This window comes from Bos indicus, chromosome 19, assembly GCF_029378745.1.
Source record: "Bos indicus isolate NIAB-ARS_2022 breed Sahiwal x Tharparkar chromosome 19, NIAB-ARS_B.indTharparkar_mat_pri_1.0, whole genome shotgun sequence".
Classification (NCBI taxonomy): domain Eukaryota; kingdom Metazoa; phylum Chordata; class Mammalia; order Artiodactyla; family Bovidae; genus Bos; species Bos indicus.
Genome location: NC_091778.1, coordinates 15,257,820 through 15,281,626, shown reverse-complemented (window position 1 = coordinate 15,281,626; position 23,807 = coordinate 15,257,820). Strand labels below are relative to the sequence as shown.

The 23,807-nt window shown below is 48.4% G+C and overlaps 1 protein-coding gene across 4 annotated transcripts in view; it reads left to right on the top strand.

The window, feature by feature from the left end:
* HNF1B (HNF1 homeobox B) overlaps nt 1-23,807 on the top strand; it is a 61,490-nt gene that overhangs the window by 29,770 nt on the left and 7,913 nt on the right. For 2 of the 4 annotated variants that reach the window (XM_019982383.2, XM_019982381.2), the window contains exons 5-8: nt 7,700-7,860; nt 13,605-13,737; nt 18,213-18,407; nt 21,707-21,825. In XM_019982383.2, coding sequence (XP_019837942.1) covers nt 7,700-7,860; nt 13,605-13,737; nt 18,213-18,407; nt 21,707-21,825 — 608 coding nt within the window. Of the gene's footprint in view, nt 1-7,699; nt 7,861-13,601; nt 13,738-18,212; nt 18,408-21,706; nt 21,826-23,807 lie in introns of all 4 variants that reach the window. The other 2 variants (XM_019982382.2, XM_019982380.2) reach the window with 1 other exon arrangement.

The window sequence follows — 23,807 nt, the reverse complement described above, 5'->3', positions numbered from 1 at the left end:
TAGGGCCGCATTCAGTTTTCTAGAACCCGACATAGCCATCGTAAAAACCACCGTGCTTTGCAAGGTCACACAATAAAATTTGCAGTGCTTATGGGAAAAAAAATGGGGTTAAGGGCACAACACTCAAAAACTTCGTCAGTGACACCTTTTAAAAAAGATAAGAGTCTAATAAAAAAACATTAGCAGTTTTACACCTGTTAAATGCTTAGGAAATACATAAACGCTGTGCAACAATAAATATGGCACTTTACCTTGAGAAAGTTCTGAAGTTTGCCTATTGAAGTGGGTGTCGGAAGCGGCGAAGCTGGTGAATTATTGAGGTGGTGGGCAGAGACTTATCTGAAATCGGAAGGAAAGTTGTAACTTCAAATGATGTGGACGGATGTGGCTATGGCACATGCAGTGAATTGACATGTTTGAAGGGTGTGAGAGTGTGTGTGTGTGTGTGTGTGCACGCGTGCATTTAGTGTATTCCTATGTGAATGGATAAACCAGGCCCTACTGTTTAACACAGGGAACTCTATTCAATATCCTGGGATAACCCAGAATGGAAAATAATATAGAAAAGAATATATATATGTATATAATTAAGTCACTTTGCTGTACAGCAGAAATTAACAGAACACTGTAAATCAATGATACTTTAATTTAAAAAAAAAAAAAAAAGCTTTTAAAAAAACTGTAGTGTTTTTCTATTGTGGCTCCATTCAGCTGGATGCAGATTTCTGAAATGGATGTTACACTCAAGTTATTCCCTAATATATCAATCGAATTGAAGCCCATCCTTGTGTGTGTGTTAGTTGCTCAGTCGTGTCCGACCCTTAGCGACCCCATGGACTGTAGTCTGCCACCAGGCTCCTCTGTCCATGGGATTCTCCAGGCAAGAACACTGGAGTGGGTTGCCATTTCCTTCTCCAGGGAATCTTCCCAACCCAGGGATTGAACCTGGGTCTCCTGCATTGCAGGCAGATTCTTTACCATCTGAGCCACCAGGGAAGCCCAGAGTCAATCCACACTTTTGTTTAATTTGGCCTTGCCACAAAGCTTGTGAGATCTTAGTTCCCCAATCAAGGACTGAACCCACGCCCTGGATAGTGAAATCACAGCATCCTAACCACTGGACTGCCAGGGAATTCCCCCAATCCACACTTTTAGTATCAATATTAGCACAGCACTGACTGTATTTTGTCCTTCTGCCGGAAGGGATGCTCCCATGTTCTGGGGCTGGGATGCTCAAAGCACCTAAGGGCTCATTCTCTCATTCAGTAAATATTCATACATCAGCTGCTCTGCTAGGTTCTGAGGATGCACGAATGAGTAAAAAGTCATCTCTTCCTTTAAGAGAGAGAGAGAAGGAGACATATCATCCAAGCATTTCTGTGCAGGTGACCAGCCTCTGCTGTCAGTCACTACTGCATGTAGAATACAAAGGATAGAACAGATAACTACTGGATGAATCTAGAAGAGCTTCACAGAAGAGGTGACATTTAGCCTGCTTAAAGGATGGGACATGGAGAAGAAGGGAAGAGCATTCCAGACACAGGGAACAGCATAAGCAAAGGCACGGAGGCAGCAGATGGCAGGGTTCTGACATGACTGTCTGGGATGTGGTGACAGACGACACAAATAAGGCAGAACGGAGTCGTAATGGCCCAATTCTGCCAGTCTCAGGCGTAGGGGCTTTTCCAGGAGGGAGTGAAGAGCCGTGTTAAGTGTTCAAACAGGGCAGTGCGATGGTGCAGTTTTGTTCTAGAAAGAAATCCCGACGTGCAGCAATGTGAAGAGTGCCCTGGAGATGGGTGTGGGTGCAGGAATGCAGGGCATGGAGAGAGGCTGGCTTCTGAAACCACAAGCTTGCAGCCATACTGGATAGAAACCAAGTGATTTGTCTCTGTCCCACATGCTGTTGGCAATTCAGAAACAGCATCATCTCCCATGATGCTGAGGACTGGAAACAGGCGAGAGTTGACACCTCCTCACCAAGGCCTCAGGGATGTCTCTAGATACCAGCTTTTTGCTGCTGGACACACTTGCTGTGGTTCTTAGGGCCAGTGATAGGGATGTGGACAATTAACTGAATTGAAACCAGGAATTGAGTGGGAAATACGTGGCCACTCTCTGGCCTTCTCATTGCTCCTGTGGGAGCTCTGTGGCTATCTGCCTGGCACCTTTAGCCAGCCACTGTTAAACCAGAGTGTCATATGTTCATTTTCAGAGAAGGGAAGATGCCATTCCACTTCTTCCAGGTTTCCTGCCATGGTGCCTGGCACAGGATTCTGAGTTCTGTAAATTCAATCTTTCTAAAAATGCCTTTTAGACAAAGACCATCCCCCCTCAGGAGAAACAGATGTGTCTCAAGTAACTGTTATATGCCAAACATGATCTGGGTAATTTCACACCTGTTAACACATCCAGTCTTTTCCCCAGTGACTGAAGAGATGGAAACCGTTAACAATAAAGAAACCAAAGATCAGAGAGGTTAAGTAATTCCCCCAAGGTCACACAGCTCTTATGTGGTAGAATCAGGATCTAAACCCGGGTCACCTGGCACCAGAGCCTATTCTGCTTCGGTTCTCCTTTCAAGCCCTCTTCTGAGTTTGTGAAATACACAAGGACCTGGCCTCTCCATCCTCTAAGAAGAACACATGGCTGGTCTTGCCGGGGGCAGAGACCTTGTGATATTACCCTTCACCTTGGCATCCTCTTTTAAGGCGGCTGGCCCATTACGGCCTCCCTCTCAGGAGCCTGAGTGATTGCCAAATTCTTGGTGAGAGAAGCATCAGCAGGAAAGGTTACAGGTGCGCCTGGAGCAGGTTGTTGCAATATTTAATTATCCATTTGGCTGTTACAGAAAAATTCTTAACTGTAATTGATGTTTGTTGCTGTAATAGTATATTGCCTGTATTTCTACATCTAGTAATGGGCTTTATGTGCTCGATTTTAATATCCATGAGCCTGGGCAAGTGCACATGTGTGCTAAGGTGCTTTAGTCACGTCTGATTCTTTGCAACCCTAGGGACTGTAGCCCACCAGACTTCCCTGTCCATGGGGTTCTCCAGGCAAGAATACTGGTGGGTTGCCATGCCCTCCTCCAGGGGATCTTGCCAACTCAGGTATCGAACCCCGGTCTCTTATGTTTCCTGGGTTGGCAGGTGGGTTCTTTACCACTGTGCTGTGCTTAGTCAGTCATGTCTGACTCTGCGACTCCATAGACAGCAGCCTGCCAGGCTCCTCTGTCCATGGGGTTCTCCAGGCAAGAACACTGGGGTGGGGTGCCATGCCCTCCTCTGGGGTCCACCACCAGCACCAGTATTGGTAGAGGTATTTCTACCTCTAGTAATGGGCTTTATGTGCGACATTTTAATATCCTTGAGCCTGGGCAAGTGCGCAGGTCTTTTTAAAAGAAACATGGTTTCCTTGCACAGAACTGATCAGTTTTGAGAGATCATAATAAATGCCCTTAAAGTGGTCTTTGTAGGTGTGAAAGAAACGGTGAGACTTTGAACTGGTCCCTCTTAGCTGTGGGTTTCCTGGTGGCTTAGACGGTAAAGAATCTGCCTTCAATGCAGAAGACCCAGGTTCAATCCTTAGGCCGGCAAGATCCCCTGGAGAAGGAAATGGCAACCCACTCCAGTACTCTTGTCTGGAGAGTCCCATGGACAGAAGAGCCTGGCGGCGGGCTACAGTCTGTGGGGTTGCAGAGAGTCTGACACAACTGAGCAACTAACACTTTCACTCTTAGTAAGTGGTATTATGGAGAAGGCAATGGCACCCCACTCCAGTACTCTTGCCTGGAAAATCCCATGGACAGAGGAGCCTGGTAGGCTGCAGACCATGGGGTTGCAAAGAGTCGGACACGACTGAGCGACTTCACTTTCACTTTTCACTTTCATGCATTAGAGAAGGAAATGGCAACCCACTCCAGTGTTCTTGCCTGGAGAATCCCAGGGACCGGGGAGCCTGGTGGGCCACCGTCTATGGGGTCGCACAGAGTTGGACACGACTGAAGCGACTTAGCAGCAGCAGTAGCAGCAAGTGGTATTAAGTCTGCTTAATTTATCAGGTCATGTTCATGCTCTGATTTTATATACTTGTATCCATCAATAAACATTGTGATACTTGAAAAAAAAATCACTTGCTTCCCACCCCACTTTGCAGTGGTAAAAGCTCCTCCTCCCCGCCCCCCCCACCCCCGACCAAAGCAGGCAGTCCTCTGACTGAGAGCTGAAGGGGGGCTGGAGCTCACCCAATACACTGATGGCAGAGCTGAGCTCAAAACAGAGATCCCCTAGTCCCCAGCCAGACACTGTCTCTTAACCAGAGGTCCTTCAAGGAGGGTGCAGAGGTCTAGGACCATTTGCCTTTCGAGAGCATCTCCCTGTTACATTTCTCCCATAATGAGGTTCTGCTAGGGGAGAAAACAAGAACTGCAAGGCGCTGCAGCCTTGGCTATACTAACAAACGGCTCTCGCCTCCCTCCTGCCAGGCTCCCATGTAAAGCAGGCTTTTGTTTCCTGTGGATACCTTTGGTTAATTATTTTTAAATAAATAATTATGTAGCCTGGGGGTAGGGGAGAAGTCTCCCAGTGACCCATATTTGATCGTCTGAGGACTGGCCCTCTTCCTTCAGCCAAATTAAATAGGGGAAAGCTAGCGTCTGTTTGACTTGAGACCAAATCGATGATGGGGACAAGCTGGGAGGTGAAAACTCACCTGACTCCCAGCGTTATCACTACACTCTCAGGAGCAGAGCATCTTGGGGAGGTAAATAGCTGGTCAGGGAGTCAGAGGAAGTGGCAGAAAAGCAGGGTGAAGTCCATTTTCTCTGAAAGGAAAGAACAAGAGGGCAGGGGCCAGGTCTCCCTCCCAAGTTGCTTCCAGGATGAAGCATCAGTGGTTGCAGCAGAGCCAGATTCTTTGGGAATGATTCTCCGTGGGAAGTAATTCCATTCAGGACTTAGAATCTACCCTCCATTGTCCAGAATTCTGGAGTCATAGGACAAATATCTTTGAGTCCATCCCTACACCAGCTCCCTTCCTGTAGGATCCCAAGCCGTGGGTGCGATTTATTTGACTTTCTACGAGGAGTTTCCTAGATGTTATTTCTGATCCAGACTAGCCATGTTAAGGAAGCGATCTCTTCATTTTACAAGAGGAAACTGAACCACAGAGAGAGAAGTGATTTCCCCAAGATCACACATCTTTGCTCTTCGTTAAGAGCAAAGTTAGGATTGAAATCCAAGTTTGTCCCGCTCCAGAGCACACAATCTTCCCATTAGCTCTCCTCGTTAGAAAACCCTTCTTTCTGCCTCTCCCCTTTTCCGGTGGACCCAGCTGCCTACTGAGCTCACAAAGTTTCAGATCTCTCTTCTCCTAGGTAAGCATCCTCCTGGGAACCCAGGGGCAAATATGAGCAGAGCAAAAGGACCTAATTTAAACCCAGTGGGATGGAGTAGAGGGTAGTGGCAATGAGACCTAGGAACTGCAGATAGGTACAGAGGAAGACAGACAGGACTGGGCAGGCGATGTTGGTTTGGAGACGTGGAAGTCTTCCTTTATTCCTTTGAACGTTGTGGCCCCTGTTCCCCCTAAAATATAGTGCCCCAGCCCTGTAACGACTGAATTCCAGTGTTGTCCTGCCTCCGACACCACCCCCATCAGCAGCCCCTTGCATCAAAGGAAACAAGCAACAGAAGCGCACACACAGAACACGCATCAGACCACTTTGTAGTCTGACAAGCTGCTCTTGAAGGTTAGACTCCTGCTCCAGCGTGTGTTTGTTTTCTCCCCACCCTTCTTAAGCTCTAGGTCATTTCAGCCCTGGGGAACGTCCTTCGAACAATCCAAGGAAAACTGGCTTGGGTCTCCTCTTGGCAAGCTCTGTCTTGGTTAATTACGGGCTACTGGTTATGGCAGCCCTGCCTGGCTCCCAGGGGAGCTTTTGTAGCCTCCTCGAGCAGGTGGGGGTGGGGGTGCTCCCCTGGGGGCTGGAGGCAGGGCAGGGGTGAGCGGGCCAACAGAACTTGGACGCTTGATGCAGTGATGTTTCATCCTGGGGAACTGGGCGGAAGGAGAAATGAAGGAGAATTTGGCCCTCCGTGCCAAAGGATTCCTTAGGCATTTGTTCTCTGTCTCTTGCAGGTAGGAACAGGGTCCCCTAAACCTGTCAAATCCAAGGCAGAAAATAAGAACGTGGTCTTTCTCAGCTTTGAGCTTAGGGCAGGATGGCCTGGCTACCCCCTCAGCTTTGTCTCTGGCTGTTTCATGGGCACATCAAACAGGACTTGAACTCTGTACACTGGCTCCCGGTTCTCTTCTGCCTTCAGCTTCCTCCAGTCGCCCAGCACTGTCCCTTTCCTGAGGAGAGGGAGAGTCAGAGCCGCGAGGCTGTACACATGCTTGCTTCTCCCCTCCCTGGCAGACCAAACAGCAGTGGTCTGCTAGGCATTCACTTCCTGCCTATGGGTGCTGCCTGCCCCACCTCCGGGCGGACACACCTTCCCCTGGGCCCTGGAAGTCAGCCAGAGGGGACCCCACTGAAGGAATGTGAGTTCCAGGACCAAAGCGTCCTAGCTACAGCCCTGGCCCCATCGTGCTCTGCTGTTGTCCCGTCGGTCACTGGGCCTTGGCCAGAATGGTGGTACACAGAACGATGCATTTTGTTGTGGCCCTTACAAGGGTCATGGCTTCCCTGATAGCTCAGTTGGTAAAGAATCCACCTGCAATGCAGGAGACCCCAGGTCTATTCCTGGGTCGGGAAGAACCACTGGAGAAGGGATAGGCTACCCATTCCAGTATTCTTGGGCTTCCCTTGTAGCTCAGCTGGTAAGGAATCTGCCGCAATGCAGGAGACCTGGGTTCGATCCCTAGGTTGGGAAGATACCCTGGAGAAGGGAAAAGGCTACCCACTCAAGTATTCTGGCCTGGAGAATACCATGGACTACAGTCCATGGAGTCACAAAGAGTTGGACACGACGGAGCCACTTTCACTTTCAAGGGTCACTGGGCCAATGCCTCTCTGTAAAACCTGTCAGTTCATACTCTGCAGCCCTACCTAGCCAAGCAATGCCAGGGAAACATTTCTAAAAGGTATTTTGAAGAGCAAAAGAAATACTCCAGCTGGGATGGGAAAGCCCCTAAAACCTAAAAGCACTATGTAGAAGCAACAAGAAGTAGAATCCATCCATCTGTTTGTTCATTCATTTGACATATTTATCATGTGGCTACCAAGGGAAGGGGCTTCCCAGGTGGCTCAGTGGTAAGGAATCTGTCTGCCAATGCAGGAGACACAGGTTCAATCCTTGGATTGGGAAGGTCCCCTGGAGAAGAAAAGGGCCACCTACTCCAGTATACTTGCTTGGAAAATCCCACAGAGAGAGGAGCCCGGCAGGCTATAGTCCGTGAAGTCGCAAAAGAATCAAACATGACCTAGCAATTAAACAACACCAACCAAGAGAATACAGCAAGGAGCAAAACAACACAGAAATAAAAACACTCTGCCCTCATGGAGCTTCCATTCCAGACTTCAAGCAGAGGCCGAGCAACCTCTGCCCTAGAGAAAGACAGCTGATATGTCTCACAGAAAGACAGGGGAAAGAGGGCAGTGTTTTCCCCGCTTGTCAGCTCCCCTAGAAAACAAGTGATCCCGGGGGCTCAGGTGGCACTAATATCCCACTGTTGGGTCTGCCTTGTTTTGCAGGAGTGCGCTACAGCCAGCAGGCAAGCAATGAGGTCACTTCCTCCTCAACAATCAGTCACCATGGCAACAGCGCCATGGTGACTAGCCAGTCGGTTTTACAGCAAGTCTCTCCAGCCAGCCTGGACCCAGGCCACAATCTCCTCTCACCTGATGGTAAAATGGTGAGTACACCTGGGCCATTGTAACTCTGGAGCTGATAAGATAAGAGGCAAAACAAACACAACTTCTCACAAGGCCTGCCTGAAACAATGAACCATTGTAGCCCCACCGGGGAAAACGGGGGCCGTCCAGAGTTGGAACGGAAAGGTAGAGCCGGTGACCCAGCCTCCGGCGGGTGGAAGAGGTGTTCGGTTTGAACCCAGCCAATAAATCTGACAGAGCCCTGCTCTCATTTTATTGATTGAATGCCTCATAAAGGAGCAAGCCGGGTGGGACCCTGTTTGTTTTGGGGCTGCCAGTGACATTTAAGTTGATAAAAATGTTCGTTCATCCCCACCCCCCCTCAACCAACCCAGGGCCTCCAAAGCCAGATTTTTTAACCCAGGGAGCACCTCATTTTGAAACTCCCCTCCCCTTTCTCTTCAGCACTCCCCTGATGCTGCCTAGTAGGGTGAGGGAAGTCAGGATTGAGTGGGTGGCAGGAGGTGGTGAAGCTTCCGGCCCTGGGGTTTTGAAGGCCACTGGGCACCCGTGAGGATCATAGCACAGAACGGTGTGTGGGGTGGGGCTTATTGCGGAGGGTGGAGTCTGGGGGGGAAGTGGGGAACACCGACTTTGAAGTTTGCAATGACCGGGTTCCAATCCCAGCTCTGGCACTTAATTGCGGTGTAGCCTTGGCCAGGTTCTAAGCTCTTTCTTTCTCGTCTATAAAACGTGGGTAATAACACTAGGGTTGTTGGCGGAACAAATATGATAACACGAGAGGTACTCAGCACTGTGTTTGGGACGGTAAATATTCAGTGAATGACAGCATGGTGGTTCTTAGGTGAATATCAGTATTGTTTCCCCCTCAATGACGTTTTCTCTACCAGTAACCACAGCCTACCCTCTCAGATGTCAGCTGAGCACCCCGGTGAGGAATAGAGTAGTTGATGCTGAATTTTCAAGGTTCTAAGCTGCAAGCAACACCAGCACACCCTTGGGAGGGTGGCTTCCGAGACAACACGAGCGTGGCGACACTGGGAAGGGTAGGATGTGGAAAACTTGATTCTTCGGGTCATGCTCTGTGTTTCAGGGGAGGGAGGAGCTGCGGATTCCTGGCTTCCGAGCCGAGGTGGAGCCCTGCACCCTCAAGGCGTCTGACCCAGAGGCAGGTGGGGGGGCGGGGCAGGGAGCTGAGGCCATTTTAGACCTTGACGTGTGCGCTGTGTAGGCAACACAGGAATGGTGAGTCACAGGTGATTGAGTCCCCAGCTCCCTGGAGGAAAAACAAAGTGTAGTTTCCGAGGTGGATGCCAACTCTAGTCTGGGGACCTGAGCCGATGGCTTCCTGGTCATGGGCTCTGCAACAGGAGACAAAAGATGCTCCCGTGGGAGGCATTTTGCAGCCCCCTTGCCCATCCCTCATCCCTTAAGCTTCTTCTTTGGCTGCCTCGTGAGACCCAAGGATTGCCCAGACTTCCCCGGAGGAGGAGGGGAGCCTTGAGGAAGAGATCATGGCTCCCCCGTGGAGGACATATGGAGGGAGACCTCTCCTGTTGCTTGAAGGTCCTTGGTGTTTCCCTGTGAGCCCTTCTTGCCTTCCTCCTGAGAAGCAAACGGCCTCGCCCAGGCTGGGGCGCTCCACAGGCAGCCTCAGGGCACGCTCTTTTCTTCCTCTTCTGCTCGACAGCGCCCTAATGGGCAGTCTGTTATTGGATTGATGATTGACCAGGACAGCACACCTCAATGTTAGCAAACACCTGGAAGCTTGTTTGCAGCGACCAGCTTTTCACTAGTTTCCAACACCCGGGCTCGTATGTTATGTCACTATCACTGGGTGCCCAAATTCTGTTTTCGGTTAATAGGTAACGAGCCCATCGCAGATCTTGATCCACCAAAGACAGAAGTGGAGAGGATGGTTAAAAATAACACCGGCGAGGGAACCAGTGTGCCCACGTCTTGGGCTGTTGTTGTTTATCAGTGGAAGGATGGACATTGCCTAATTTCAGTTTCCTCATCTGGAAAATGGGGGATAACAATGCCTGCGTCACCGGGGTGGGGCGAGGATTGCCTGTAATTCTGCTGTTTTGGGGGTGAGCCCCAGCCAGGGAATGACAGTCTCTGTGTGCTGACTTCAAGTAGAATGTCCATTTGAAATCATCCCCCAGGGATCGGTTTTGGAAACGAGGGTAACGCATCTGAGCTTTCTTTTTGCACTCCAGGGACCCCATCCCATTCCCGAGTGGCACACGTCCACAAAGAGCTGGCCAGCTTTCAGGTTGCCGTCTGTGAGTGTTGAACCTTGTGTTTTAGAAAAGCACACGCCGGATACTCTCACGGCATCAAAGCAACAGACCCCCATGGTGAAAAGCTCAGCCCTAGAGGCAGATCGCCCGCCGTTCATGGCCACTGTACCACTTGCGCACATTTCTTAATTTCTTCAAACTTCCATTCCCTTGTCTGCAAAGGAGGGGTAACAGCATCACCCTCATAGGCAGTAGGCATGTGGAGCGCATAGCAAAGGCCTGCAGAAGGCAACGCTGATACCATCCAAACTCTCCAGATTACCCTGTGAGGATGGAGACTGATACTCTTGGCAGCTCCCTGTCTTCCATCAGTCCTGGAGGCAAAGGTGATGGTTGCGTTTTATTCATTTTTTTATGTCATTTTTTAAATGACATTCATTTTTTCTCTCTTTTTTTTTGATGTGGATCATTTTTAAAGTCTTTATTGAATTGGTTACCTTATCTTTTTTTTTTTTGGCATCGAGGCATCTGGGATCTTAGTCCCCTGACCAGGGATGGAACCTGCAACCCCTGCATTGGAAGGTGAAGTTTTAACCACTGGACCATCAAGGAAGTCCCAGTGGTTGCATTTTAGAGTAGGAAGGAACTTGACCAAGGTGACCCCCCAAATAGGAAGGAGATGGAATTTGGGGTGCAGCAAAACTGGGTTTGAATTCTGGCTTCCTTACTTACTAGTCAGGTGACACAGAGCTACTCTCTCGACTCTTCTGAGGCTCAGTTTACTTATTCTGTGGCAGTGGTTTAGTTACTCAGTTGTGTCCAACTCTTGCCACACCATGGACCGTAGCCTGCCAGGCACCTCTGTCCATGGGATTCTCCAGGCAAGAATACTGGAGTGGGTTGCTATTCCCTTCTCAGGGGATCTTCCCAACCCAGAGGCTGAACCCTGGTCTCCTGCATTGCAGGCAGATTCTTTACAGACTGAGCCACACGGGAAGCCCTTCTTAATCTATAAAACAGGGCAATCATCATAATGCCTTCCTACATGTGTCCTTATCTATTGAGGACAATCAGTGAAAGCACTTTAGAAACGTTAAAGCGGGGGGCGGGGCAGAGAGGCTCAAGGAGGAGGGGCTATATGAGCACTTACAGCTGAATCACACTGTTGAAATCACACTGTTGTTCAGAAAGCAACATGACATAGCAAAGCAAGTATCCTCCAATTGAAAAGAAAATTCTGCTTTACGTGAATGATTTAAAGAAAAGCAACACTAAAGCCATACACGTTTTGTTTTTATTATCGGCACCCACTTTTCTCTTTCACCATTGAAATCAAACATTGAAATGGTAGAGATTACTGTCACTCCATTGACTTTCTGCAAAGGACTGCATTACTCGAGAGAGTCTGAAGGCAGGTCACTGATTTTTTTCTTTTTTTAATGACTCTGACATTTTGAAAAACAAGTCTGGCAAACAAGCTGGTTCTCTCTTGTTTGATGTGGTCAGAATTCCTTCTTGGTCATGTGACCCCTAACTCACAACTGTGATGCTCATTTTTAAAACACAAACAAACCTGTTTGGGGTTTTTTTTTTTCTTTCTTTCTTTTTCAACTTCACTTTGGAAGCTATGGGATTGATCAGAAGGGCAAGCAGGAGATAGTGTCTTCCAGGGGTACTGGTCTGAGAGCTCTAATCTGAGGAGCTCTGGGTCACAAGGAAAAGGCAACTCAAACATCTGATGTATGTATCCCAACCCTAAGCCACCTGTGAGCATTCCTGGTGCCATGAAGAATGTCTGGGTTAGTTCAGAGTGAGAGGGGAACAGTCCTTTCTTAGTAATAATCTTTAAAATTATTTTAAAACCACAAAAAAGTAAGGTACTTAATCATGAATAAAACTATGTTGTGTGTGTGTGTGTGTTGTGTGTATGTGTGTGTAAAACTGAAAGCTTATAATTCATGGGGAAATAGTGGAAGTGTTTCTGATAACATAGAATCAAATTAAGCATGTCTATTACATTGTTACTGGTATTACATCTGTGACTGGTTAATACTATTCAGAAAGTTCTAAGCCATGCAATATGACAGTAGTAAGGAGGAGAGACCTTTTTAGCATTATATGCTTGTAATGCCATTATATATACACTTGGGAAAATGACAGTCATTAAGGAAAAGACACTATTAGGAGTAAATGAAAGGATTCAGTCCTTAATAAAAGGAATCAGAGTGGCCTTGGATAAAATACACAGAACTCAGTAGCTTTCTCTTACTAATCTGTCATTAAAATATAATGATGAAACAGAGTGGGGGTACCTGGGACCAAGCCTTATTTAGTAGCTTTGTCATTATGATAGTAGCTCCTTGAAAGAAAAAAAAGGGGGGGGGAGGGGTGTTTGTTTTTAATGTATAGTAGAGATTTGGGAAAAGCAGAGAAGCCCAATATTGGATAATGACTAATCTCCCCCAGACAGACCTTAGTAATAATTGCAGGGGAAGAGCCCTCTATAAAAAGTAAGAACTTGAATTTTAGAGTCAAACAGACCTAGGTTGGAATACCAGAGGTATCATTTATTCGGTTGTTGGTTGTTGGTTCTCAGGTATTATGCATGTCTACTCTGAGCCTGTTTTTTAGTTTGTGAAATGGGAATGGCAGAGGCATGTGCCTCATGGGTATAGTGAGGTTTGTGAGTTAATCCATGAGTAGTGTTTCCCAGATCCTGTACTCAGTGAAAGCTTCCTTGTACTCTGGGCTCTAGACCTGGGCCCTAATCTGCTACACTAGGGAATCCCAGGGCATTTCTCCAGTTATTATTTGTAGCAATCACATATTTTTAGCACCAATAATACAGATAGCATAGAGCAGAACAGAGGATACTTTCTTTCCTTTTTTAATTTTTTAAACTTTTTTCTTTTACACTGGAGTACAGCCAGTTAACAATGTTGTAACAGTTTCAGGGGGACAGCAAAGGGGCTCAGCCATACATATCCATGTATCCATTCTCCCCCAAACTCCGCCCCCACCCAGATTGACCTATAACATTGAGCAGAGATCCCTGTGCTATACAGTAGGACTTTGTTGGTTATCCATTTTAAATATAGCAGTGTGTACATGTCCACCCCCAACTCCGTAACTGTCCCTTCCCAGCCTCCTCCCCTCCTGACAACCATAAGCTCATTCTCTAAATCTGTGAGTCTGTTTCTAGAACCATTTCCAGCATGAACCAGGGACAATCATATCATACACGTGGGCTGAAGAATCTCTAAGACAGGCTAGTGATTCAAAGGAAGTCAACAAAAATGCACATGAGGGAAGGGATTATGGTCAATATTACTTACCTTTTTCTCCTCTGTATCTAGAACAGTGCCTGTCCCTCAGTTGGTGCTTAATACTTGTTACTGAATGAATGCATGAATGTATCAGTGATTTAGCTGTGCCGAGGAATTGCTAAGCGGTGTCATTTTGGACACTGCTCTTTCCTGGGTTCCACTCATGCCGCTCCTGTTTTTTCTCTCCAGCAGATCTCAGTCTCGGGAGGAGGTTTGCCCCCTGTCAGCACCCTGACGAATATCCACAGCCTGTCCCACCACAATCCCCAGCAATCTCAAAACCTCATCATGACCCCCCTCTCTGGAGTCATGGCCATTGCACAAAGTAAGCTCTGTCCTTGGTCAGAAAACTTGGGGGCAGGGAGGAGTGCTTTGGGAAATGAGTCAACCTGATTTAAAAAAAAAAAACAACAGTAAAGAAGATATTCTTCCAACTCATCCACCCCTTGTAGATTTGATTCAACTCATTTCGTTCCTTATCTCTCTCCTCATGATTTGGATTGTTCAGCCTAAACTTAGAAGAAATTAGGGAATGGAGTTGAATCTGGGTCATAGCTCACCAGCTGTGCATCTTGGGTCAAATTATTGCATCTTTATGAGGGTCAGTCTTCACATCTGTAAAATGGGTTGTTGGGGCAATCCAATGACTGGGTATTTAGACACGCTTGTACATTGATAAAGTATGAATATGTATAATACTATAGCTTCTATTTTTGTCCAGTGTTCATTCCTATCCCTGAGTGTGTGGTGGGTTTTCCAGGAGGTTGGGTTGTGTTGATGTTCCTTTGTGTTGTTTGAGGTGGAGTAAGACATGAGGGGTTCCCTTCTTTTTTAAAAAAATATAAGATTTATTAATTGATTGATCTTATTTTGGACATGCCCCCATGGCATGGCACGTGGGATCTTAGTTCCCCAACTAGGGATTGAGCCTGTACCCCCTGCAGTGGAAGTGCACAGTCTTAACTCCTGGACCACCTGGGAAGTCCATGGGCTTCCTTCTTAATGGGGAATTCTGTATGGTCAAATGAGACCTCTTTGGCAGGTGGTGAAACATACTGAGAAGGAACTCTGTGTGAAACTGTCATAGCATCTCTGAGCCTTGGCAGGTTTAAAGAGAAATAGATTGTTTATGCCCAGGCCTGAAGATGGAGCGAGGCGTCAGGTCCTTCTAGCCCTGGGGGCTCACCTTCCACAGCCAGTCTGTCCCCATCCATCACAGATGGGCCATTTCAGTGCAAGAAGGCTGCCATGGGTGTGCCTGTGGATGCTGCTCTCAGAGTAATGACATTGATGCGTATTCAGTGTATTTTCAGCCTTGTGTTGACAGCTCAGGCCAAGTCTTCCCTGTGATCCAGGGAGCACCCATGAGAGGTCTTGGGGATAGCTATGGGAGGTACATTTCCCGTCTTTCTTCTACCCTCGGGATCACCCGCTGTCTTTGTGGCCTCCCTGTGTCCAGTGCCCACATGAACCACTTTTTTATTTGTTCCTGCCTTTTTCGCTCCTCTGTCCATTCTTCCTAAACCTTATCTAGCCTCAGATCACTTCTGAAGGGATGGACTTTTGTGCTCCTTGAGGGCAAAACAGAGCCAAGCCCATAGGAGTCACCTGAGTTTATTGAATGAGTACATTTGGCCCCCTCTCTGTCCTCAGCTGCTGGGAAACTGACACCTTCCCCACTTAGTTTTATAAAAGGAAGCTTTAGAGGACTCACAAAATTAAAAAAGGTATTTTAAATTTGCTGCCTTTTCATGGGGCCATTATGGCTGAAACCAGCTTGCTTGACTTCTAGGAGATTTGATTAAAAGGCCCATGGATAAGATACCTCATCTCTATTCCTACAACCAAAACTATACCAAACTGTCCCATTTACCTTCTTTCTTCGCTCCAGCTTTGGCTGACACACACAGTTCTATATTTTCTTAGGCACTATCTGAATTAAAATTTTCCCTGGAGCTGTTACACAGTTTTTTTCATTTTGCTCCTAATTTTTCTCACCTATAATTCTCTATCTTCTTATAATAATCTTATTCTCCAATTGCAGACAGCCAATATCAGAGTGCACTGACCTTAGATGGGTGTGTGCGTGTGTGTGTATGTGTGTACTTGTGGTGGGGAAAGCATGAAGTATGGTGAGGGTCACCAGCAAACATGGTTGAGACACAGCAGTCCTACCCCAGGGAGTGTCAGAATGAAGAATCCGTTATGGAGTCCAAGCTTGTTCTGTTCTCTACACCACAGGCCAGTAAATCAAGAGACAAGTTGTTGGGCAATAAATAGCCAACTCCTGTCCTGTTGAATAGGGCTTCCCAGGTGGCGCTAGTGGTAAAGAGCCTGCCTGCCAATGCAAGAGACATGAGACAAGGGTTCAGTCCCTGGGTTGGGAAGATCCCTTGGAGGAGGGCATGGCAACACACTCCAGTATTCTTGCCTGGAGAATCCCTTGGACAGAGGAGCCTGGTGGTGGGCTGCAGTCCATAGGGTTGCAAAGAATCAGACACAACTGAAGCAACTTAGCACGCACATCCTATTGAGTATGTGGGCCCTGCTTGGTGACTGCAGAGGCCCAAGGAGAACGTGATAACAGACCCCCCAGCAGTGCCAATTCATCATTCCCTACTCACCTATTGGACTGGATAACATGCTTCTTAAGCAGAAACCAGTGCCCAGAAAACAGATGGGAAAGCCAAGAGTCACACTCCATGGGAGCTCCGATGACATCACTGGCTTTCCATCCTGGAACTGAGGCACATTAGGGGCACATCCTGTGTTGAAAATAAAATTCCTGGGCCTCACCTCCAAAGGGTCTGACTCATTATGTCTTGGGTGGGGCCGAGGAATGTGTATTTCTTAAAGGGCTCCTCAGGACGACTCGAAAACAATAGGCTGGTTGCAGAACCAGGTCCTCCAATGTCGTCCACTCCAGACGGCATCATTTGCTTTTCTAGGCAGAGACTTCCTGAAAAGAGCAGTGGCGATGGGCTTGGGGAGAAGACAGCAAATCCATGGGGCTCTCTTGGAGTCTGAGACCTTATGGGAAAGTTAGGAAACAGATCAGGGTGTTAAGCGAGACAGAGCCTGGAGGAGAAGCCGAGCCCCTGGGGAGTTAGAGATAGTGCTGTTCTGAGTGATCAGAGGACCCCTCCTTCCCAGCCCCACCCAGGTGAGCCAGGAGGGGGCTTATTCCCGTTCCCTTCTCTGCTCACCTTTTAGGTTTCTGATAACGGTATCAGCTAAAGCTCTGAGTAGGCAATTGTTGAGGCCTCTGCGCTATCTCCATGGAGCACTTCCCCCTCCCGTGAACCTGCTTATGGAACCCTCTCCATCTCAGGAAAGGCTCTCCAGGTGTCTTTTCCCGCATCTGCCTAAAAAAGAGATCTTTTTTCTGGGCTTCCGTCTTCAGCTTGTTCTAGCCCTCCCCCCACCATTTCCCAGAAAAAAGTGAAAGAAAGTGGAGTCACTCAGTCGTGTCCGACTCTTTGTGACCCCAGGGACTGTAGCCTACCAGGCAAGATTCTCCAGGCAAGACTACTGGAGTGGGCTGCCATTTCCTTCTCCAGAGGATCTTCCCAACCCAGGGATCGAACCCAGGTCTCCCACATTGCAGACAGGCGCTTTACCATCGCAACCACCAGGGAAGCCCCCCCAAAAATGAGGTCAAATCAAAGGAACCTTGGCAACTCCAAGAAAGAAGTTGGGAGTATCTTTCCCCTCATCCTCCCATCCCCAGCCCTACCCTGCTTCAGCTACCTGCCCCAGAATCCCACCCAGGGAGCCAACGGAGGATGGGTACCAGGGACCTGATCTTGGCAGCACTGGCCCCAGTTCTAAAGAGACCTCAGGTTATAGACACAGTACAGAACCACGGAGGCCCCGTCCTCCAGAACAGAAAGATGGCAGCACCTACTCTAACCACCAGCCTTCAACTCATTACTTCCTCCTTCCAGTCCATGGTCCTTCCATTGCCACCAGCCCTGTGCTGCCAGATAAGACACACTCACTTCACAGACTGGCTGAGTCGCAGTATTTTATTGCCTCTCTGCTCTAGTTAAGAGAATGAGCATCTGACCTCTCTCAGATCATTGCACAGCCGGCCAAGGAGGGTCTTCAAGCTGCACACCTCTAGGACTGTGGAGGAGGTTTTGTTTTTTTATCAAAATGTGGGCCCCTGCACACTCCTGCCCCCTGCTGGACAGACATATCTGGGCAGTAATCTGTACCTTACTGAGCAAGCCTCCCTCAGAGCCAGGCATGGGTGGAGTGGGCAGATATATTGTTGTTGTTCAATCGCTCAGTTGTGTCTGACTCTTTGCAACCCCATGGACTACAGCACGCCAGGCTTACCTGTCCTTCACCATCTCCCAGAGTTTGCCCGAGTTCATGTCCATTGAGTCAGTGATGCCATCCAACCATTTCATCTTCTGTCATCCTCTTCTACTTTCAATCTTTCGCATCATGAAGATCTTTTCCAATGAGTGGGCAGACATAGAGCACTGCAACCCCAAGGGGGCTTTGGGAAACAGGACAATTTTGAGAAACCCTCAGACCTCAGTCAGACCTGTTGAAACCCCGTTTCCATCTACAGCTGTCTATGGAATGTGGGCGAGTCACCTTATCTCTCTAAGCCTTGATTTTTCAGTCTATAAAATGGGTCTATAAAATTGCTTCCTGGGCAACCTCTTATGTAACAGCCTCAACCCAGTGCTGGCAAACAGCAGGGGCTCTGTTGATGACCGTTAAAGTCTGTTTGCCTTTGCTCACCCCTGAAGCTGTCTCTGATCCTTCCTCTCATTCCCACAGGCCTCAACTCCTCCCAAGCTCAGAGCGTCCCCGTCATCAACAGCGTGGCTGGCAGCCTGGCAGCCCTGCAGCCCGTCCAGTTCTCCCAGCAGCTGCACAGCCCTCACCAGCAGCCCCTCATGCAGCAGAGCCCAGGCAGCCACATGGCCCAGCAGCCCTTCATGGCTGCAGTGACGCAGCTACAGAACTCACACAGTAAGGACCCGGGCATGTCGGGGAGGGAGCCCCAAGGGGCCTCAATGGCCAGTGTCTTCACTCTCTGGGTCTGAAGTTTCTTGGAAGCTTCCTGGTTTGGTCACTTTTCCCTACCTGTGATCAACCAAGACAATTTCTTTCTTTCATTTTTTAAAAAATGTGTTTGGCTGCACTGAGTCTTCGTTGAGGCACATAGGCCCTTCAATCTTCGTTACAGTATGTGGGATCCTTAGTTACAGCGTATGGGATCTAGTTCCCGGCCCAGGGATTGAACCTGGGACCCCTGCATTGGGAGCACGGAGTCTTAGCCACTGGGTCACCTGGGAAGTCCCAAGACAATTTCTTAAGCACAACTCTTATGCGATGCTGTGCCTTTTCCAGTCCTCTTCTCTACCCCTGGAATTCCCAGGGGAGATTTTGCAGAGGCCAGTGAAGGCCGATACGGGACGAGAAGCTAGAGATCGAGATCTGGGGAGATAATATAAATGTGGGACGAACCCATGCCCCCTTTCCCGCCCTAGTTCCCATGGAAGAGATCCTCAGGCAGGCACACCCCTTTTCCCGACAAGCCTCAACTTAGCCTTTTCAGCCCAAAATTCCAGGCAGCTGTTATCAGATGATCAGACGTGGCATATAACTTGCCTCCTAAGTGTCTTCTCTGAATTTGAAAAATCTTCCGGAGTCCCCACACTCTCCGATTTCCACCCCCCAAACATCTCTAATCAAGAACCATGAACATGGGTGGAAAAAGCCACCTGCACACAGAATGTTAGTTTCTGCGCCATGCAGAGGCTGCTTCCCACCTCCGATGTTCTCACCTACCCTAGGACTACCTTTCAACCATTTAGCTTTGGGGGTGTTTTTTGTTTTTTTTTGCCATGCTGAGCAGCCTGTGAGATCTTAGTTCCCCAACCAGGGATTGAACCTGTGCCCACTACCTTGGAAACATAGGATCTTAACCACTGGACCCCCCGGGAAGTCCCCCTTTCAACCATTTACTTCCCACCCACCCCTAGCCCCCATTTCTCCCCCTCCTGAGCCCCAGAGCCCCAGCCCTCTGGCTATGTCAGGCGGCCCTTGCCTCCGAGTCTGGGGAGAAAAAATGGGAAGGATGGTTTTCTATCTTCCAGCACAAGCCCATGCACACACCTGGGCTGCCTCTGGAATGGAGCAATAGTCTTGCATCAGACAGACCTAGATTTAATCCTGGCTCTGAGCCTTCACAGCTATGTAGCCGGTGGTGATTTCCTCAGCTACTCTCAACTTCAGTTTTTTCATCTTAAAATGGAAATAGTGTGCATGTGGAGTCACTATGAAAGTGAAACAAAAGTAGGTATGAACTGTGTTTGGTAAGCATTAAGAGTTATTAAAATGCGGACTTCCCTGGTGGTCCAGTGGTTAAGACTTCATGCTTCCAGTGCAAGGGGTGTGGGTTTGACCCCTGGTTGGGGAACTAAGATACCACATGCCACTTGGCCAAAAAATTTGAAAAATAAATATTTAAAAAGAGTTATAAAAATGCAAATAATTATTTATTAAGGGTGTCTAATAGGAGGAGGCAGGGCTGGGAAACAGGATTTCAGTTGCTCTTCTGGCTGCGAGTCTGAGGGGCAATGGCTAAGTTCAGCCTCCTTCTACACTCGGGGCTCCATCCCGCCCCAGGCCTGCAGAGCTGGTTCCTGCGTACCATCTCACATTCCAATCACATTTTCGTGGCTTTTAAAAAATCTGCTACAGCCTGCAGCAGAGCCTGGAACCACGTGTGTCACACTGTCCTTCCTCCCCAGCCCTGACAGTGCTCCCCCGCCTCACCTGGGCAGGATTCCTCAGTGGCGAGGCTTGGGTGGGACAGAGAGGGGTCACCAGCGACCTGTGCTCTGCCGAGGCCCCGCTGCCCTGGCTGGCTCTGAAGAGAGAGCTCATGGGGCCCCAGACCAGGAAATAACCAGCCTCCCACCAAGGGAAGGACAGGCTGAGACAGCAGGCTGTGACCTTTACCCCCATTCCCTACTGGAGGACTCCTTGGTAGAACAAGCTGGTCCCTCCCTCAAGGCCAAACATCCACATGCTTTCTGGGTTTGTCATGTGACCTGGAATTTACATGAATCTTATGGATGAACTGGCATGAGTCAAAGTTTCCAGACTTCGTGCTCGCTTCGGCAGCACATATACTAAAAAGTTTCCAGACTTGGTGGACACATACTGGAAAAACAAAAAGCGAAAACCACATGCTTCTGGAGCTTTTATTGAAATCTAGGCTCAGGGAGCTTCCCTGGTGGCTCAGACGGTAAGGAATCTGCCTGCAATGTAGGAGATGTGTGTTCAATCCCTGGGTCAGGAAGATCCCCTGGAGAAGGGAATGGCAACCCACCCCAGTACGGAGAATCCAATGGACAGAGGAGCCTGGAGGGCTACAGTCTGTAGGGTCGTAAAGAGTCAGACACGACTGAGTGAGTAACATGTTTGTCCATCGTACTTCATTTGTGTGATGTCATAAGGCATTTTAGTGCAAACTGGGACAGCCCAAAATTATACAAGTAAGGACACCCATGTCTATTTAACAATTATTAATCAATCTACAATTGCTAGCATGAGACCTAGGACTTGAGTCACTACAGAAAAACTAAGCAAACAGGCCAGCTCCTTCATTTTGCCAGCTACTATGAACTTTTTTGGACTTAAATTCTCAGATGCACCACATATACCCCAGGATCAGTTGTGTTTGGGATGTTTGTTTGTTTGTCTTTGAATATTTCTTTATTTACTTAGCTGTGCCAATCTTAGTTGCAGCATGTGGGACCTAGTTCCCTGACCAGGGATCAAACCCCGGCCCCCTGCATTGGGAGCATGGAGTCTTAGCCACTGGACTACCAGGGAAGTCCCAGGATCACTTGCTGATATCCAGGCATCTAATACTTTGGAAGTCAGGGAAAGAAAGTGCTCCCGCCACAAAAGTGCCAGCCACCTCTATCCACCAGGCACTGTGGAAACCTATTTATCTATTTGGTAAACTGCTTTAAACACAGTCTCTTTTAATCCTACAACAGATATCATTCCCATTTTACAGAGGAGGAAACTGAGGCTAACTGCGTTGATTAAGGAGCCAGGATTTAAACACATAGCCATTCTTTTTGATCACATCACACTGCCTTGCCCAAACATAACTACCACCCACCCCCACTCCCTTTTATCTGCCTGGGGAAAAAGGAACAGTGGTGTGGGATGAGGGGTGGTCCGTAGCTGTGCTTACATTCTTGCGGGATCTGCACCTTGACCTTGTCTTCACTCTGTCTCTGCAGTGTACACACACAAGCAGGAACCTCCCCAGTATTCCCACACCTCCCGGTTTCCATCTGCGATGGTGGTCACAGATACCAGCAGCATCAGTACACTCACCAACATGTCTTCCAGTAAACAGGTAATGCTGGCAAGAAGGTAGGGGGAGGGGAGGGATGACTGTGACTGCTGATGTGCAGAGAGCGTGACAAGTATGCACTCGGCCTCAGTGTGGTCCTTCTGAGGCTCCCTGGGTACTTTCTAAAAGAATCCCTGAGGTCACAAGGCAAAGAAGATGGGCCACAGGCTGAAGGGGCTTATTGCTCCCCTAGCATCCCTAAGAAGAGCACTAGAGTAGTGAAGTGTGCTCAGCTGCTGGAGACTGGATTATACAGAGCCTGCGGGCACTGGGGTTGAGTATCCCCAGTGGGTTGGTCATGATCCACGGACAGGGTATGCCCAAGGAGGGCTCAGAAAGTCAGACCCTCTGGAGTCTCACGCTTTGCAAGAGGGATCCCTGAGGATTTCCCATCAGTTAACAAATAGAGAAAACGAACAGTGAGTCAGAGGTCCCAAGGCTGATTCACCCAGTTCAGAACTCATCCTGAACCCCCAATGCTGTAAGCTCCAGAAAATGACCCAATTCTGCCAACCCACGGGGACTCCCCAGTAGACAGCCTGGCCTTACCAGGGGCCTGTATTCACTTGGTGTTTTATAGAGAAGCTCAGAATCAGCTTCCTGGTGCATTGAAAGTGGGGAATCCAGAGGCTTAGTCACCATTTCAGTTGATGACTAACTCCCACCTCCACATACATAGAGAGGATGGGGGTAAAGACGACCCATGGTGAGGCTACAGCTTGGGCAGCTGGACTCGAACAAGACACTGAGAGTTAGGAAACAGGACAAGACGTCTGAACGCAGGTCGCAATTCCAGAGTAACACAATAGGACCTTTTAGTAGCTGGGGTCTGTGCAGTGTGGGAACTGTTTGGCCTTTATTGATTGTTAGATAAGTAGGTGACAACCTTGAACTTCATGTCAGAGGCTCTCGGCAGCGTTTGGTCCTGTGGATGATCTTTTTTTTTTCCCCCATCAAATCACACTTCATCCACTGCCATGTGCTCCTGAGGAAGTTATTTCATGGGCTCAGCCTTCTCTGTTCTTCCTTTGCCCCCATCTCCTCCTGGTCCTGCAGTATCATGAAACAGGTGGATTCAGTTCCTGGCTTTGCCACTTGCTCGGTGACCTTGACCTCCCTGAACCTTCACCTTCCTCATCTCTAAAACAAGTCGTGGCATCTACTTTTTGGGCGGATTTGGTTATGCCATGTAGATTAAGTGCCTGGCACATCTTGGGCTCTGAAACATACATGACCTAGTCCTTCGGGCTGTGGAATGAGGTGGGGTAGGGAGGGAGAGGTGTGTGGGACCCACTTTGCTATCCTTCTCTCACCCATTGGAAGATGAAAGGACAGTCCCCGTTGCCCTGCCCTTCGACTCCCTTGCGATTTCCCACTCTTTGTAGTGAGCAGGGAAAACATTTATCTGTGCTCACCAATCTCAATCAGGGGGGCAGCCAGGCGCAGCAGCCCTGCTTGGGAATACCTTCCCCTTTGAAAGGTTTATCAATCCATCTGCCGCTTGGGCAGCCCTGAACGGGGCTGTGATTAATGATTCCTGTCTTTCCCAAGTTGACTTTGATGCTTGCTTGTTGAAACAAGTCCTCTGAATTCAGGAAATGGCCTCTTAATCAAAACGCTTCGAGATGCTCTCTGAGATGCTGTACCGGCCCCCAAATGGGACTGAGTGGCCAGCCGACCTTGACGCCACATGAACGAGCCTCTAGAACTACTGTGAAGTCATCTCGAAACCCCCAGACATTTCAGGAGTCTGACGATAGACTCACAGTTTTATAGGATGATGACGATGACATTTAGTAAGGCTAGCACTCTTCATATAACACTGTACAATTTATGCTTCTCATGAACGTTATCTAGTTGTTTTCTTTTTGCCAAAACCTCCTAAGAAGTACAAAGAAATAAACCAAGGCTCAGAGATGCAGGGTAACCTGCCCAAAGTCACAAGAGATGATATGCTAGGACTGAACTTCCAGACTTTTGATCTT